The sequence below is a fragment of the Myxine glutinosa genome, chromosome 10 (assembly GCF_964187855.1).
Source record: "Myxine glutinosa chromosome 10, kmMyxGlut1.1, whole genome shotgun sequence".
Taxonomy (NCBI): domain Eukaryota; kingdom Metazoa; phylum Chordata; class Myxini; order Myxiniformes; family Myxinidae; genus Myxine; species Myxine glutinosa.
Window position 1 is genome coordinate 79,706,942 of NC_136270.1, and position 19,565 is coordinate 79,726,506.

The 19,565-nt window shown below is 45.5% G+C and overlaps 1 protein-coding gene across 2 annotated transcripts; it reads right to left on the bottom strand.

Annotated features, from left to right (window-relative positions):
- Positions 1 to 2,887: 2,887 nt before the first annotated feature.
- Positions 2,888 to 19,320, bottom strand: CIB1 (calcium and integrin binding 1). 2 transcript variants are annotated; one of them, XM_068126709.2, is made up of 8 exons: positions 19,217 to 19,320; positions 18,667 to 18,724; positions 15,314 to 15,348; positions 15,104 to 15,221; positions 6,678 to 6,825; positions 6,098 to 6,210; positions 5,804 to 5,892; positions 2,888 to 4,682 (listed from the first exon to the last, which is right to left on the bottom strand). In XM_068126709.2, exons 2-8 carry the CDS (start codon positions 18,715 to 18,717, stop codon positions 4,661 to 4,663), a joined length of 576 nt encoding a protein of 191 aa, XP_067982810.1. In that variant the 5' UTR covers positions 18,718 to 18,724; positions 19,217 to 19,320; the 3' UTR covers positions 2,888 to 4,660. The 2 variants fall into 2 exon arrangements, with proteins under 2 accessions (XP_067982810.1, XP_067982809.1); XM_068126708.2 differs by having other exon boundaries at positions 19,184 to 19,242.
- Between the last annotated feature and the right edge of the window lie 245 nt (positions 19,321 to 19,565).

The window sequence follows — 19,565 nt, forward strand, 5'->3', positions numbered from 1 at the left end:
TGTCATCCTGGTGTTTCACAGGCAGGGTGATTCTTCAATGTATGTGCCGTCCGTCAGGTGTCCTGTCTGTCAGCATTCGTTGGCGGACGTTAAAGACACCACGATGTCCTTCATGAAGAGAATGGGAGCTTTTTTTTTTTCTTTTTTTTTTTGTATACAAGATCGAGGCTCGTGAAAGAGCGAACATTAATCACACAGAAAGACAAACCGACACATAAAACATATAACATAGGGAGCGGTAGACAAGATGGGGAGAGAGGGGGAAGGACACAAACACAACATTTGAGAGCAGGGACCGAGAGACATGGAGACATCGAGAGATCTGAGAGAGGGCGAGGGCTTTGGGGGGGGGGGGGCGTGGGAAGGGGGCGGTGGGAGAGGTATAAAACATATGGACACTGCCAGGACTTCCAGGAAAGAAGTTAGAATTTCAAACAAGGTGGATCTGGGGTGAATTAGCGGGGGTAGAAAAGATCAAGGTTTTGGATGGGGGAAGATAAGAGATGGTGGTGAACAGCTGTTTTAAAGACCTGGAGGGAGGAGTGGGATTGAAGGGAGTGAGGGAGTTTGTTCCAGAGGCGGGAGAAAAGAGGAATGAAAGAGTGAAGGTGAGCAGAGAGCCGAGATTTCGGCAGTTTAACCATCAGAGGGTTGCTGGCAGATCTTGTGCAACCTGTAGGAGTATTTGGGGGACAGAGCACAGACAGGGTTGGGGTGGCTAGGCCAGAGAGGAGTCGAGAGAAGACAAAGACCACCAACCCGCCTGCGGTGATTGAGAGAAAGGCCCTCAGGATCAGCTTCATCGTGGGAGATTCCAATGATTCTGAATGCTTTGGTTTCAACAGCGTGAAGCCGAGCTAGGTGTGAGGCGGGAGAGCAGTATTCCATTGAGCTACGGATGAAAGCCTTGTATGTGGTGAGGAGCTCAGGTGTGCCAAGGAAGGACTTCGCATGACGGAGGATGCCCAGTCAGCGACTGGCTTTGGAGGCCAGCTTGGAAATGTGGTTTTCCCAGGAAAGATCATGGCAGATGAGACCCAAAAGCTTGAGTGACAGAACTTCGTCAAGAGGATTGTTCAGAAAGTAGATGGGAGGGTTGTCCAGACGTTATTTACGGAGAGACAAAGTGAGAGTGTGAGATTTGTCAGGATTGAAAGACATGTTCCACTTGTTTGACCAGTTTGTGATATTGTCCAGGTCTGCAGAGAGTGAAGTGGCTGCTGCCTGCCGATCTGAGGGTTGGGATATGGAGCGGCAGATAGTGGAGTCATCAGCAAAGAGATAGAGAGGATTTTCCAGAGAGTCGGAGAGATCATTGATGAAGACCAGAAAAAGCACAGACGGGAGGCGAATCGGGATTTTTGGTTTTGTTTTAAGTCTTATGATTACGTCAGTATGATTGTACATGCCGCCCTGTCTTCTACCAACCATTGAAATTGGTTTAAAATACCATGATACTGTTTAAAATACCTTTAGTCAGTGCAGTATACTGCTTTATTCTACCAGGTGAGCACCCAGGGGTATTTGCCCTATTTCGGTCCCCTGTCGCACCGCGGAGCGAAAGGGGGACTATGATTTTCCCCTCCGTCCGTGTGTGCGTCCGTGCGTGCGGACGTGCGTGCATGCGTAAGCGAAGGACCGAATTCTAATTTGGTGTGTGGGTGCAACTAGGCATATGGAAGAACCCTATTGAAAATTAGGTTACCACGGCAAAATCCAAGATGGCCGCCGCCATGTATGTCTGAACCTTGTGCAGAATATCTTGAAAAATAAGCGAAGTACCAACTTCTAATCTGGTGTGTGGGTGTATCTCGGCATAAGGAAGAACGCTATTGAAAATTGGGTCGCCATGTCAAAATCCAAGATGGCCACCTTGCGTCTTCCACTTTGTCACATCACTTCACCGACGGGGGACCTAGGCGTAACGCTTGTTGTATAACAAACGTGTTTTGTCGTTGTATGGTGCACACCCATCTGCTGGCCAAAATATAGGCATATAGCTGGCTGTTGCTCTTCTTTTTTGGCAGTTAGTTTACCTCCACTCGCCCCTAAAACCGGTGGTCGTCTGATGAAAGCAAGTAAAAACATCCAGCAAGAAGCCTTTGGGTACATAATGTCTGGCCACTAAAGTTTGTGAATTACCTCGTACATAATTATAACACATCTTCCCTTCCACTTTACTTTTACTCATCACATACCTACATGACTCAAAGCCAACATGTAAACCAGACCCCTGTACGTACGTACACTGCATTCTTATGTTTATGATATACATAATGGTGGAATTTTTCATTAATCCCAACCCTGATCTCCATGCTTCAATCTCATCCCAAACGTATTTGCTTTCTCCATAATCCTTCCACACGTCTCCATTTGTATCATCTTTTTTTAAAACAAACTTCATTTTCTCACTTTATCACCCTCATAAAAAGTCTGCCTTCTGTAGTCATGGGTTGCAAGGTGCTTCATGGAGCAGGAATAAATGGTATCGACCTCAGCCAAATTATCCTACACGGAATGATCCCTTAAGTACCAACTCAACCATGAAGAGCAAGATATTTCAAAAAGAACCATTCAGAGGTGTCTGTGAGGAAAAGGAATAGGGGTTGTTGGATGGAAGGAGTGGGTTAATGTGTAAGCAATACTAGTCGTACTTACAGCATTTTTGGAAAGAACAATCCACACGTATACAGAATAAGTATTCATTTTGCCATCAGCATTTTGGCTTCTGCATGGGAAACAAGTCCGAGATACTGACATTTATCTTTTTGATTTTAATTAAGTTTCAGTAAACATTTATAGATTTGTAATTCTAAAATGGAAACTGAAGTGGGAGTTTGATATTCCGTGTTCATTGAATTTGAAAGCATGGCAAAAACTCAAACAATTATATGATTGGTTCAACTTTTATATTAATGAAGTACAAGTACATTTCATACACTTGAAGGCACTCAATGGAATGAACTAACTAGGATATGGCACTCTGTTTTTGGAACGATCCCAACCCCTTTATGATCAGCAGCTACTCCCAATAGACCCTGTTCTCAGAGCAAAGGTTGTTGTTGTTTTTACCTGAGAATTCTGTGGCATTAATTTTTTTTTTTTTAATTGTTCAAGATATAACCAAGTTGCATGACATCGAAGTCGACAAAAGGAGGAGTAAAAATTGAGGTTTCATCACAAAAGACAAAGGCTCGAGAAGTCCGGTGTTTCAGCCGCAATGACCTGCATCAAGGACTGATTGAGGCCACTGTCTAATCGGTATCACAGGAGGTGGGACATTTGGGACATCCTTTCCCGACAACAGTCAATTGGACATCTGGAGTAGTGCAACACCCTCGACGAGTAACAATATCACAGTGGCTCAGAAATACAACGGTATCGCAATATGGTGGTCCAACAAAATCGACAGAACATTAACTAAATATCAATGATCATAACCTAATCTTAGCATTTGAAATAATAGTAGTACTGCAACATTGCTTTTCCCAGTTAATTGATATTAAAAATCGACAAAGTGAAACCTGAGATTTAACGACATTTCAGAAAGTGTGGATATAACTGGAGCAGAATTTTTGGAATGTCATTTTCAATAAAATGTAAATGATTTTTCATATTTCTGTGATCAAACGCAGCATATATAATACAAGCATCGAAATTTGATTCAACAACATATAGTTTTCAGCTACAAATCTGATTCCTCACCAAACCATTACTATACATGGAATTTTTTTTTTTTTTTTACTGTAAAGTGATGTGGGGATGTTATGCCAAAAAGTATGTAAACAAAGTAGGGATGGACACAAGAGATTATCATGTGGAACCATCCCCACATCTTTGAATAATGGTAGTTGCCTGTCCATTTGCAATGGTGGTGCATGTTCGTTTCCATGTACAAATTTGACCACGGTGAAATATAACAAATGCACACACGTGTTTTTGGTGATTGTGAATCCAAATTGAAAGAGATGTATTGTGTAATTTGCAGGCACAACCATCATGAGTGTTGTTGGATGTAAAATCATCCACAGGTGGCTGGTAGGTACTTTACAGGTTAATAAGTTTGTAGATTGGTTTTTTTTTTTTGATTATTTGTGTTGCGTTACCCTTATGGAGTGTCTGTGCCATCCCTACGTAGGAAGTCTCCCGCCTTCCTGATGCAATTGATGGAATAAACAGGACTTTGATTGAGGTATGATAACTACTATGGGAAGTGAGAAACAGACGTTTCAGGTATCAAGTATCAACCCTTCGTTGGAGAAAAGGAGCATTGGCATTCCTTACCACACTATTAATATATAGTTTTGAGTCATTTTTGGAGAAGGTTTCAGAATTTAGTCATTTGTTCAAGCAAAAGAGAAGTTGACACCCGAAAGGTTAACCCTTCGGAATTATTTTGCTCCGATGAAGGGTTAACACCCAAAACGTCAGTTTGTCATCGCTTCCCATGACAGTTAGCAAACCTCGCTTAACATCCTGTTGACTTCATCCATCTTTCAACCTGTCTACCGATGCAGATAGACATGAACATATGCAAGTTTGTTATTAAGGGCTTGTTAAGAAATAGTTTGCTTTACATAGGAGCAAAACCAAATCCATGAAGGATCCAATTAATCCAAAGTGTCTGTGGATATGAGCCCAAGGAGGAAGCTTCAAGATGTCACAGGGTGATCTTGAAGGAACTGCAAAACACAATTCTCACTGAATTGTAACTCTGCCTTGATATAAATTGCACATTGATTCAGTTATCCGAGTGAAGCGGTAAACATCACTTTGAGCCCTATTTTTAAATATATTTAATCAGCTACAGGATTCGTTCAAATGGTTTACAAAAATAACATGGATGTTAAAATGCAATTATTTAGCTACAACACAGTGACCATGGTAATAATAAAGTGCTGAGATCAAATTGAGTAAACATTAATGACTGCAACAGCCCAATAGCCACCATCGCCATCGAAGGTGGACGGAGGTTATGTGTTCACCCTTTGTCCGTCTGTGAACAAGATATCTCGGTTATGGACGAAACTTGGTGAACAGGTTGGGTGTGTGACAGACGAATGAATTCGATTTTGGTGAAGATCCAGAGACTAGAATTTTAAAGTGACTTCACCATTGTGAGATGGAGCCAAGCACTCACTATAAATAGCATAATATGTCAAAAAGTTGTGGACGGATTATGACAAAACTTGCTTGATGAGTTGGGTAGGTGACAATCACAGGCCAATTAGACATATATATGCATACATACGCGTATGTGTCCGTGCGCGCACTGTGCATTCAAGTTGCCGCTGGCCCATCAGGTGGGAGGGAGACCCACCAGGCCTCAAACTATGTGTGTGTGTGTGTGTGTGTGTGTGTGTGTGTGTGTGTGTGTGTGTGTGTGTGTGTGTGTGTGTGTGTGTGTGTGTGTGTGTGTGTGTGTGTGTGGTAGGTTGGTTAGTTATCTCAATATGTGGATTTCATTAGGTGGAACCGAGTCCTCCCAGGTCTCTAAATATCCGCGTTCGTAAATGCATATATGTATGTGTGTGCATGGTTGGATGCTAAAGATGACCTTACCCTCCTGTGGGGTTCGGGAGGGATGTTAAACATCGCTTTACCCTTCTGTGGGGTGGGGGTAGGAAGGATGCTAAACATTGCTTTACCCTCCTGTGGGGGTGTGGTGGGGGGGCATAGATTTTAAGCTCATTGATACCCACAACCAATGCAAGATTGATGAGAAATTAAAAAAGGAGACCTGCACTAATGTGTATTACTTCATTGGATGTGGATAGGTTAAAGTCGCAAATTGACATCTTACCTGGCAAAGTCTGGAGATTTTGTAATTACATGCTGGAATTCTGAAAGGTTCACAGTTCCATCTTGGTCAATATCGGATTCTGCCAGTATCTGGGACCCGCACACACATACGCATCACTGAGAATGTTTATCCCATTGGAGTGCAGTGAAGAACTAGTTTGCAATGATTGATGGATAAAAAGATAAACATATGTACTCTTAGTTTAAAATACTGGCTTGCACACTTCCTCTTCAGGGTTTGTAACAATTCTGATAGATCTCTCCATCACAGTAAAGGCTTTCAAAGAACACGCACGTTTTTAATGAGCAGCTCCATGTCATCATCATTGAGGTTATTTTCTTCCCCAGTGAGGCAGTTCACAAGGCATTTCAAATCATTTTTCCCCAACGTTCCATCTCCATCAAAATCTGTGGTGGAAAGAGTCCTGTTCCATTCATGGTTATTCTATTTCCCGTGTCGGTGCGACCGACGCAATCTCTATGCTGAAGACACACTCGGTGGTTTGCCATGGCTTTCCCTGTGATTGGGTAAGAATTTGAAAGTTGTACAATGGCTTACTCTTTCCAAAAGGCTATTTTTCAACACACCCACTGAATGATAGTGGATTGGTCACCCAGCTTAATATCCCTCCAATGGCCAGACGATATACTCATTGATACAATACCCTGCATGACAGTTTATAGTCAGGCCAGTAATCAAACCCAGATGAGACAGTTCAAACGGAATTATGTTTACTCCAGAGCTATCTGGCAGCAAAGTAGAAAGATTATGAGTTGGTAAAAGTTGTGTTACTTGGTAACGCAAATGAGAAATAATGTAAGTTGTGTATTAAAAAAAAAAGGAAAAAAAAGTAACGACACAATGACACACTCACCAAACACTCTGAAGGCATAATGAGCTTTCACTTCAACACTTGCAGAGTCACTCAAGGCAGAAAGCATGTCGAGAAAGTCCTCAAATGACAGGCCTTGGCTCTCATCCGAGGAGAACACGAGACAGACCCTCGAACGAAATGGGTTTGCCTGGTATAGTTAAAAAAAGAAAAAAAGGGAAATGAAGGCATTCCTTTGAGAGCATGGAGCTGGTACTCTCGGTCCCCCACCTTTTGGATAGTATGAGGAACAGATCTGTGCACGATGAAAGCCAAATCGTGAACTGTTTTTGAAATGTCACGTACTCAAGCCAAGTTACTGAGATGGTTGCCTCCTCAACATAATGCAGCCATTCACAGCCATGATCGCATTATTTCGAGATAATGTCATGAATAGATATCTGCAATATGAAAGCGAGCTAACTTAGTTTTCAACGGTTTTTGAAATATTGCATTACTCATAAAAGTACATGGACGGACGATTGGTCAGTCAGACGGAGCTCATCTTAACGTCCCCCGTCTCCGACATTGTCGGAGTGGCGGCAGACAAAATTAAAGGGTAAGAGAAAAATTCTGCCATTTGGCATACAAAACAAAAGTAAGAATTGCTTTGCAATACATGTGTCCTACCGATGTGACATTTTCAACGTCCAAAAAGGGCATAACTCTGAAAAATTGAATAAACACCCTGAAACTCGAACTTGTTCTGTAACTTATCATAAAGCCATGTACTAAGTTTCAGTTGAATATGCTAAAGGGTATGGGAAAAAAAAGTCTGGAAAACTAAAGGTAGGACGGATGGACTGAGAGCAAACCTATAGTCCCATCTGGTGAAACCGGTTGAGGACTAATAAATATACGACTCCAAAAGTGAAGGACAACAGGGTAGCAAAATGTCTGATTGAAGACGGAGAAGGGAAGGGAATAATGGATGGGACAAAGGGAACCAGTGAAGGGATTTGTACACATGGTATTCCAGCCCAAAGAGCACATGGTATTCCAGCCCAACGAGCAACGAAGCCTCCACTTACTGGCCTGCTCCAACGCATACTAACACAGGAAAGGAGACTATGCTTAACATTTAATAAGAAATAACTGAACGAAGCGAGGCTACATGTTGTGGTGCAACTAACTAAGAGGGGGGGTTATCTTTATTCTCAAAACTGCAACACTACCCCCCTCTCTCACCAGACTCGTCCCGAGTCGACCCCAACATCGGAACGACCGGTAGAGTCTGGCATGCAATTTTACGTTTACTTTTAATGTGGCACATAGGTGTAATCCCCCTAACATTTATTCTGACCCATGTGTGCGACATTTTTAACACTAGATATGTCCCCCCTAATGCGTTGAGCAGCTATTCTATAAGACTCACACCCACAACTATCCGAGTATTTCCGGAATTTTGTAAACTAAACACATAGCCGGTGGGCACATTCTTATATTTACAATCACAGAACTTAAACTTTATTTACAATTCTACGACCCAGGACCTGGCACTTTGGAAAATAATTGGAGGAGAGAAAATCAACACTTGATATGGCACTTGCTGCTTGCATCTTGCATCTTCCGTGTGCGGCTAGCAAAACCGGCTGGCCTTGACCGGCATACAGGCCATATTAAGCATCAGGGCCATCTAAGTCTTCCATCTTCATAACTAGCACACAATAGCACACAATTTCTTTTTATTGGCCAGCAAGGCCACTCTCACGTGGTCCAACTGCGTGGCGTCAGTGCCACTCAACAAGTGGTCCGAAGGTGCAAGATGAGTTTGCAGCAAGATGCTGCACAGCAGAGGTGCGAGCCACAAGGATTGTGGTCCATAAGTGCAGCAAAGGTGCAGCAAGGTGGGTTTGGCAGCAAAGTGCTGCACAGGTCGGCTGCACAGGTGTGACAGTGCTGCACAGTTCGGCCTCCAAATGGTCCTGGGGCGGGGAGGGAAGACAAGGCACAACAAGCAAGCGGAAAGCACACAGTGGCCACGAAAAACAAGGTGACCAGGCACCACCATGCCTGGTGCGGTGCGAGGGATGCGGTAGAGCGAGCAGAGCAAGCTCATCCCTAGCCGTCCGTACCCCCCACCATTGGCTACACTACCCTAGCCCCCCTTGTATTTACAATCCGTCTCTACGTCCTGTCTCCCATATCCCCCTCTAGCTCCAAATTCATCTCCAAATCCCTCCCAGGAAGGAAGGGATGGAACGCAACAATGTCTCACTCACGTCATGATGCGTCTTACTCCCAAACGGCTTACAGAGCCTTGGTGTGAAGCTCGTCCTCCTCGGTGACTGGCTGTGGATGGTGCGAAAGGATATCTCATCCTAACTACACTAGTAACATTACACTTTTAAACTACCCGGGGTCGTACCCTGCCAATCGGCCTCTTTAAACTATGTGGTTCTAAGAACCCGAATTCCCATTGCCCACACTGTGGTGCCCTCCAAATTTGGGTCTCACCCCGCCAATTTTTCTCACTGTGCCCTCACAATTTCGGGGCTGGGTCGTGTGGCTCTAGTCTACCTACCTGCGCACCTCCGCCACTGAAGCCGCCTCCCGAGCTTGCCTGCTCCTGACTACACTAACCAGGGAAGGCCCTCTCTGGCAAATACCCCCTCTATGCCCACCTCGGCATCGGGCAACCCGGGTCCTCCCCTGGGATCCTCGGGCCCCACACACAGACTATCCTACCCGGCTCCCAGAGCCGACCTGCGGCCTCACCTGGCCGACAAGCTACCAGTGACGGAGTGCCCCAATAACCACACTCACTAATTAAGCCACACGCCCAGCCATTCCACAGTCTACTGCACCCTACAAAACACTACTTTTCTACTACCCACACCACAGGTGTCAATATCCATTCAATTTACCTATGCCCTCTACCTGGCTTTACACTACCCCCCCCCCCCCCACCCCCCCGGGCTTTCACGAATGGGTTCCACTTCCCCCCATTCAGTCCTTCGCACCATGCACTCCACACCAATCATTCCACACCATTTTTCTCCACACACCTCAAACACAATTCCATTTGTTCTCACACACAACTCCGTTTATTCTCACACACACGGCATCATCTATCGACCTAATTTCCCCTAAAACTCGTGCTTCCCTGTCGTCCCTTTACACTATGCACACCCTTTTCTTTAACAGCCACCTAAACTCTCTATGTCCCCTCTACAGTTCAGGTGTCGCTACTTAAATCTCAGTCTCTACTGTCTTCTAAATCGCTAACATAATCCTAGCCCTCCCTCGGCTGGCTTCGGTGCCCCATGGAGGCAACCATTGCTGGCCCCTCCATGGGCCTAACATTGCCATCCCCCTAAACTAATGCTCATGGGCCCCCCCGTGGGAGGAATGATAACACTACCATTCCCCCACGTGGGGTACACTACTCCCAGTCCTCTGCACTATGAGCTCCCATCTATGGAGGTTCTTTGTCACAGCTCAGCCTCAAAGGGCCGAGCGATCCATGCGGGTGGTTGGTCGCCTGTATGTGGTGTCCGTCGGGCATTTTCGATCCAAGGGGGGAGGAATTGATGGGCCCAGGTGCCGGGCTCCATCCCTGCACGGGGCCTCGCGGTCCACGCATGATGACCCAACCGGCCACCATCCGAGCACCTCACCCGACAAGGTGCGCGGCCCCGAAAATCCATACCTCCCCTCGAACCCGGCCGATCGCCCTTGCCGCCATACAGCGCCAACCATACCGTGCGGCACGCCGGTCCTTGTGAGACCGACGCAGCACGGATTCCCTCCGGTTCCCGCAGAACACAACTCACCGGGGGCTCGCGTACGCTACTCGTCCCGTTAAGCTCTACCCCGGTCGGTGTCGATGCCTGGGCCGCGTCCTCATCACGCGTGACCCACTCCACACTCGCACACCCAGGCGCACACGCGCCTTTCACACACTTGGCCATCGCACACTCTGGTGCACACTTTGCTTCTACACCCTCGGCCATTGCACACTCCGGTGCACACTCCCTCTCCACACACTCGGCCATCGCACACTCCCTCTCCACACACTCGGCCATCGCACACTTCGGTGCACACTCCCTCCACACACTCGGCCATCGCACACTCCCGTGCACATTTATCTTCTACACACTCGGCCATCGCAGACTCCGGTGCACACTTTGCTTCTACACCCTCGGCCATCGCACACTCCGTTGCAAACTCCCTCTCCACACACTCGGCCATCGCACACTCCGGTGCACACTCCCTCTCCACACACTCGGCCATCGCACACTCCGATGCACATTTTTCTTCTACACACTTGGCCATCGCACACTGCGGTGCACACTCTCGCTCCTCACACTCCGTACCACGATCACTCGTACACCGCACAATGGGCCCTTCACGAACGCCCGGGTCTCGCCTCTCTCCCAAGCACGCCGAGCACCCGTTCGCGCCAAACACATTCCCACCATTAGCGCCACTCACCTCGGGGCTCTCCTTCCCCTGCTTCTCCGCCAGCACCTGCAAACTTTTTATGGGGTTAGCAAGCACGGCATCACGGTGCGAACACGAACTTTGTACATGTTCCATTTCCACCTCCCGTGATTTATTCTCTGTCTCTCCCGTCTCTTCAGCCCCAATTGTTTCTTTTTCTAACACGACGATCGTCGGCGCCCCTAAGATTTCCTTTGTCCAATTTCACGATCGTCGGCTCCTCTACACCCCGCGTCGCTACTCCCATAGCCCCGGTCAATTTGGCTGTGCTCCGCTTTATCCCGCTCTCCACGCGTTCCCCGCACTGCACCACCGCGACCTCCTCGCTCAGCCTACGCCCAATCTCCTCCCCCATATTTTCCATGTTACACCTTGCTTCGTCCCTCTGGGTATCCATTTTGCTTTCCAACCCATCCTTCATGTCTTTCATTTCCCGGGTGGATTTGTCCCCCTGGGTATCCATTTTCCCATTCATTCTATTCATGTTATCGTCCGGCTTGATCATATATGCCCTGATTTGGGTCATGAATAAGCCCCAGTCCACTGGCACCGGGGGCTCGGCTTCCGCCGCCACGTGCGAGGCACCGCCATTCTCTTCCCCTACTGCCGCACCCTCATCTGCTTCCTCCACGACCAACTCTTACTGCTGGTCCTGGGCCATTAATTCCTCCTCATCTATTATTCCCACCGGCATTTGGTCGCCTTGGCCAGCCATTGTACGAATTTAATTTGATTTTAAAAACTAAATTTCGTTCGCTCGTAATTTCAAGTGCGTGAAGCGCACTCCAGGTCTAAAAAAAAATCCCACTCGCGGACACCAATTTGTTGCGGATCTCGAGCCCGTCGACGTACAGAGGGGGGGTTAAACCCTTTTCCCCCTCGGGCCTTCGAGTCCACGAGGCCTTCGAGTCCAATTACCACTGGTACAATTTTGATGCTCTTCAGCTTCCAAGATCTCTTGACCTCATTTTTGAGGTCCTGGTATTTAGTCATTTTCTTGATTTCTGCATTGTTTAGGCCAAAATCGCTGGATAATGATACGTCAATCAGCAATGCTGTCTTTTCCTTTTTGTGCCCGAGTACAATGTCCAGACGCAATGCTTTGTTTTCTTTGTTCACGCTCGATGGAATCAGGTCATACGTGAGCATGATGTCCTCATTTTCAATGATTGCCATGGTTTGTGTTTCCCCGAGTTTTCTGGGACTGGGATGTTTACATTTTTGCAGATTTGCCAATGAATCACTTTGCGTACTTTGTTGTGCCGTTGTGTGTAAAGTTGTTTTTTATTTTTTTTTAAAGATAGTTTTTTGCATCCCGAGAGCAGGTGACTCGTACTTTCTGTTTCTGTCTTGCAGAATTTACACTTGTCCGTCTGGCTCAGTCCCATGTGTTCTATGCACGGCCATATCTTTTAAGTTGCAAACTCCAATAAAAAAATTAAACTTTATATATATAAAAGGGTATACACAAATAAAACACGGTTACAAATATTTTTTGGCAAACAGGCCGACTAATTGGTCCATCAGTGAAGTGACAGGTAGGCTCTGCTGGTATTTATATACTCAGGTGAAGTCAAGGAATACATGGGATATATCTGTAATATGAACTAAGAGAATGACATAATCCCACCCAGATACAAGTACCTTGAAAAAGGCTTGTGGAATCAGATCAGGTGGAGGTTTCGCAGTATTTTATTGTGATTATTTTAAACTGAATATATTGCATGTTCCTGATTCCCTCTCATTTGAATGCTTGCCTTTTAATGTTTAACTCCTCAACCATTTGTTGTATTCCTTGGTTATCGTCCCCCGAGATCTAAACCGTCATTTGTAACTGAGTTTTCTGACCGCTTACGAGTTGACTATCCTAAATGCATGCTAGCTGTTGATTTCCTCAATCTCATTGACCGTTTTTCACTTGTACATGTCGGAACTCGCACTCAATCAAGACCATACATTAGACATTGTTATTACTGGTGATGTTCCTGTTTCTACTCTTTCTGTGTTGGAACTTGGTATTTCTGATCACGGGGCTGTGCTGCTGGTCTTAAGGACCTTGTAGGTCTTTCTGGTGCAGCCTTAGTGGTTTTCCTCCCACCTTTCCCTCAGATATGAATTTGTCACCCTGGGTAAATCTATATCCAACATCTATCCTGTTACATTTGATGTTCTATAAGGGTCAGTTTTGGGGCTCATTTTATTTTTAATTTACTCGCTCCCGCTTGGTCATATATTCAGAAAGCATGGTATCAGTTTCCATTGTTATGCTGATGACACTCAGGTCTACTTGCAGACCTTACCCGATACCCATCTTGTAACTTCCCGGATGAACAATTGTTTAGAAGAGGTAAGTAAGGGCATGGATGGATGCTAACTGCGGGTTAATTAAAAGAATATGGCTGCGGGTTAGTATCAGTCTCATAGGGGCATGTCAGTGCCGCTGATGCAGTGCCCCCAGTAAGTTTCGAGCAGCAATTTTGAATTTGTTTATGATGCCAGCAATAGCTCACCTACTCTTCGAAGGACACCATCCTGTCATGTATCCAACAAACTAAAACTGGCAAATGGGATGCCCGTTTGACATCGCACACTGATAAATCAACCCGCCTGTGAAACACCAGGATGACAGTTTATAGCTGTGTCGGGATTCAAACCCTGGCTAGACAGCTTATAATGAGTGTACATACTTCTAGGCCATCCTGTAGGAATATCATGGTGCCAGAAGTCTGCCAGAGAGAAAAAGAATATAAAAACACCGGTCATCTCCAATCAACTGGAAGTTTCTAGATATCTGGTATTTGGGTTAACGAGTACACCTGTTCACTATGGGAGCAGCAGGGGTGGGGTCATGTTATTTTTCTTATTATTATTATTGTGAATTATTATTACTATTACTTATGTTAGATCAGGTCATTGGAAACATCAGACCATCCCTCACCATTCTAAGTTTCCCAATAATAAAATTTACTTCCGTAAGGGTGTTGGGGTGGGGCGGGGACGGGGGCAATATCACAAGTCACAAAACCACTTGAGTGGGGATATTGTTTCGTAATATCATTAATATTATGCTGTTATCATAAGTGTTATTACTTTTGTAATGATAGGCGGCTTTGGAAAAACGCCATGAAAAATGCCTTGAAAGCGGCAGGAAGTGTCGTGTCATTAACCCTTGTGGGGTATATAGACTACAGTAGATCTACGATCAGGTGCGTTCGGCGACGTGATAAGCATGGACTGATGTCCAGATTCCTCCAAATGTCTCAGTTTAGTGTTAAACAGCATGAATGACTTTTAAAAAAGGTAATCATACATGTTGTGGTTTGTAGTATTTTTTATTTCTGGTAGGAGTGCTCCCACAAAAACATCACGATAAGCTATTTATATAGGTTGACATGTCGTTTGGCCAAGGAGGAACCACCCTTTGAGGAGAGGGGATATTATTAGTATTATTATTGTTTTGTAATTACATTATTATGCTATTATCATTAGTTTTGTTTTTGGAAGCGTCCTTGGAAAAATGCCACGATAAAGCCAGCTTAATACGGATATACACCTCAACATGTAACCCTATTGGCGGGGAAAACCCCCCTGGGGAGGGGGAGCAAATTAATTCCTACAACATCCATCACGTGACCCTTAGTCATCCTGTCAAGTTTGGTTGAGGTTTGGGTAAGTAACAACCGAATGTATTGCGGTCAAAAATCGTCAGACCGATAGACAGACAGACAGACACCAAATTGCGTATTTTAGAACACCTCTACTACTTATACTCTGGCAACAGATGAAATAAGATGCATTCTTTGCAACAGCACAAGTAGAATCTATAAAGGGACATCATAAATTTGTAACAGTCAAAAATTAAGAATTAGTTATGGTTAGTTAAAATTCTCTGTTCAAGTAGGTTTAGCATCAATCATAAGATTGAGGACACAGTGAAAAAGCTTCTCAACTCAGTTTGGCAAATGTGGTCAATTGAGTTTCACCTTCAGTTCTGGGATTTCACACAGCGTCTCGGTCGAAACCCGTGATGTTAGGAGATCCGCATTGGTATGATAAGGAGCAGCCTTCTTCCCCAAAAGTTCCAGAAACCTGCGCTCTGCCCTACAGGAAATGGGGGAACACATGGGACAAACTTAGGGTCCACAAACGGTATGTGCTTGGTGGATTTATATGGGATTAAGGAGTGGACTTACTGTAATATCTCTTGTTTTGTAAGAAATGTGAGTTCCTGAGGAAAAAATAAAAGTTGTCATTAATAACACCCAACAATAGACATGACAAATTGCATCAACAGGTCATTCTACTCTGGACATGTTACTTCTGCTGTCTCAACAATGGATGGAGGTCCTCAATGCCAAACAGGAAATCAGAGCTGTCTCCCTTGACATATCACGTGCCTTCGATACGGTCTGGCACCCAGCTCTGCTCACCAAACTCTCCTCCTATGGTATTTTTTTTTTTTTTTTTTTTTTTGTATACAATATCGAGGCTCGTGAAAGAGCGAACATTAATCACACAGAAAGACAAACCGACACATAAAACATACAACATAGGGAGCGGTAGACAAGATGGGGAGAGAGGGGGAAGGACACAAACACAACATTTGAGAGCAGGGACCGAGAGACATGGAGACATCGAGAGATCTGAGAGAGGGCGAGGGCTTTGGGGGGGGGGGGGGGCGTGGGAAGGGGGCAGTGGGAGAGGTATAAAACATATGGACACTGCCAGGACTTCCAGGAAAGAAGTTGGAATTTCAAACAAGGTGGATCTGGGGTGAATTAGCGGGGGTAGAAAAGATCAAGGTTTTGGATGGGGGAAGATAAGAGATGGTGGTTTACAGCTGTTTTAAAGACCTGGAGGGAGGAGTGGGATTGAAGGGAGTGAGGGAGTTTGTTCCAGAGGCGGGAGAAAAGAGGAATGAAAGAGTGAAGGTGAGCGGAGAGCCGAGATTTCGGCAGTTTAACCATCAGAGGGTTGCTGGCAGATCTTGTGCGACCTGTAGGAATATTTGGGGGACAGAGCACAGAGAGAGCTGGGGGTGCAAGGCCGGAGAGGAGTCGGTAGAAGACAGAAAGACCACCTACCTGCCTGCGGTGAGTGAGTGAAAGGCCCTCAGAGATAGCTTCATCGCGGGAGATTCCAATAATTCTGAAAGCTTTGGTTTCAACAGCGTGAAGCCGAGCTAGGTGTGAGGCAGGAGCACCGGCCCATAGGGGAGAACAGTATTCCATTGAGCTGCGGATGAAAGCCTTGTATGTGGTGAGGAGCTCAGGTGTGCCGAGGAAGGACTTCGCACGACGGAGGATGCCCAGTCGGCGACTGGCTTTGGAGGCCAGCTTGGAAATGTGGTTTTCCCAAGAAAGATCATGGCAGATAGTGAGACCCAAAATCTTGAGCGACAGAACTTCTTGGAGAGGATTGTTGAGAAAGTAGATGGGAGGGTTGTCCAGTCGATCTTTTCGGAGAGACATAGTAAGAGTGTGAGATTTGTCAGGATTGAAAGACATGTTCCACTTGTTTGACCAGTCTGTGATTTTGTCCAGGTCTTCAGAGAGTGAGGAGGCAGCAGACTGCCGATCTGAGGGAAGAGGAATGGAGCGGCAGAGAGTGGAGTCATCAGCAAAGAGATAGAGAGGATTTTCGAGAGAGTCAGAGAGATCATTGATGAAGACCAGAAAAAGCACGGGGCCCAGAACACTGCCTTGGGGAACTCCAGCCTGAACAGGAAGAGGAGATGAGAGAAACCCATTCAGGGCCACACGTTGACGACGACTAGAGAGGAAGTCCGCCAGCCATGCGTGGAGATTTCCATGGATACCAAAGGAGGAGAGTTTGGTGAGCAGAGCGGGGTGCCAGACCGTGTCGAAGGCACGTGATATGTCGAGGGAGACAGCTCTAATTTCCTGTTTGGCATTGAGGACCTCCATCCATTGTTGAGACAGCAGAAGCAGCATGTCCAGAGTAGAGTGACCTGGTCTGAAACCAAATTGATGATTTGGAAATCCATGGAAATCCATGGAAATCCATGGAAATCTCCACGCTTTGCTTGCGGAATTCCTCTCTGGTCATAGTCAACGTGTGGTCCTGAATGGATTTCTCTCATTGCCCCTTCCTGTTCTGGTTGGAGTTCGCCAAGGTAGTGTTCTGGGCCCTGTGCTTTTTCAGGTCTTCATCAATGATCTCTCTGACTCTCTGGAAAATCCTCTCTATCTCTTTGCTGATGACTCCACTCTCTACTGCTCCATTCGTATCCCTCAGATCAGCAGTCTGCAGCCTCCTCACTCTCTGCAGACCTGAACAAAATCACAGACTGGGCAAACAAGTGGAACATGTCTTTCAATCCTGACAAATCTCACACTCTTACTATGTCTCTCCGAAAAAACCGACTGGAAAACCCTCCCATCTACTTTCTCAACAATCCTCTCAAAGAAGTTCTGTCGATCAAGCTTTTGTGTCTCACGATCTGCCATGATCTTTCTTGGGAAAAGCACATTTCCAAGCTGGCCTCCAAAGCCAGTCGCCGACTGGGCATCCTCTGTAGTGCGAAGTCCTTCCTTGGCACACCTGAGCTCCTCACCACATACAAGGCTTTCATCCACAGCTCAATGGAATACTGTTCCCCCCTCTGGGCCGGTGCTCCTGCCTCACACTTAGCTCGGCTTCACGCTGTTGAAACCAAAGCTTTCAGAATCATTGGAATCTCCTGCGATGAAGCTAACTCCGAGGGCCTTTCACTCACTCACTGCAGGCAGGTTGGTGGTCTTTCTGTCTTCTACAGACTCCTCTCCGGCCTTGCTCCCCCAGCTCTCTCTCTCTGTGCTCTGTCCCCCAAATATACAGGTCGCACAAGATCTGCCAGCAACCCTCTTATGGTTAAACTGCCAAAACCTAGGCTCTCTGCTCACCTTCACTCTTTCATTCCCCTTTTCTCCCGCCTCTGGAACAAACTCCCCCACTCCCTTCAATCCCACTGCTTCCTCGAGGTGTTTAAAACAGCAGTTCACCACCAACTCTTATCTTCCCCCATCCAAAACCTTGATCTTTTCTACCCCCGCTAATTCACCCCAGATACACTTTTTCGAAATTCCAACTTCTTTCCTGGAAGTCCTTGCAGTGTCCATATGTTTTATACCTCTCCCACCTCTCCCCAAGCCCTCTCCCACAGTTCTCTCGATGTCCCTGCTCTCAAATGTTGTGTTTGTGTCCTTCCCCCTCTCTCCCCATCTTGTCTACCGCTCCCCTTATTTTGTGTTTTGTGTGTCGGTTTGTGTCGGTTTGACTTTTTGTGTGATCAATGTTCGCTCTTTCACGAGCCTCGATCTTGTCTATAAAAATAAATAAATAATAATAAACATGGCTTGAAGTACTTCAATAATGAAAGAAAGATGTACAGTACAAATATTATGATATTCTGTAATGAAACAAGCATTCACGAATAAAAAAAATTTGGGGGGGGGGGGGGGGGATTTTGGAAATATAAATGCTTCATAATTGATTCCACGATTGCTGATCATATGATGTGTAACTCCAAGCATGACCGGTTTACCTGGTACTCCAACAGCTGCTCCCCTCTCAGCTGGCTTGCAGATCCTCCCATGTTTCGGCTGAAATGGTGAAGAGGGAGGATGAGCAACTTAGCTAGACTCGAATATGACTGTTACTCCAAGGTTACCAATGTTAAAAAGTCCATGAATGACCCGGTGACGTAACGGTTCGATTCGTCTGAGAGGTCGGGGGTTCAAACCAGGTCCGAGCTGCACCACAGACTTCAAAAATGGTACGTCCTCTGCAATTAACGCTCAGCATTTAAACGAGATAGAAGCAACCATAGGTTGGCAGTAATTGCGCAGGCATGATGTGCCAAATGCGAAATGGCGTCCTCCTGCATCAAAAGTTATTTCCGTGCAAGTTCCGGGAATAGCTTCGTATAATTAAAAATATCGATGACCTTAACGTTGGTCAAACCGTACGTACTAAGTTAGAACATTTAAACATACAACTACATCATTTTAAAATCATAGCCATATCGTTCAATAACAACTTCGCTGAGAAGCTACACTTACTTTTAGAGTTGCATCCCCAAGTCCCCAACTCACCCGAAAGCGAAAATAACTTCCGTGTTGTTGCCGTCATCACCGTCCAATCAGAAGCTCAGCGGCACCATCAGGAAACAAGCCATGTTGTTGTAGTAGATTTAGTTCTGATCGATGTGATCAGATTAACATGAAATATTGTAGAATAAATACTATAATCAATTGATGGTCATATTTAGATGAAGTACAATACGCTGTTACATAATTTACATGAAGAATCATCAAATGGATATTTTCTACATTAAGATCTTTGTAAAATCATAAAACAAACACAGTTCTTGTGGCAAAAGCAATAATTATTTTTAAACGTGAGGTAAATATTAAATTTAGCATTACCTCAATAAATGGATGA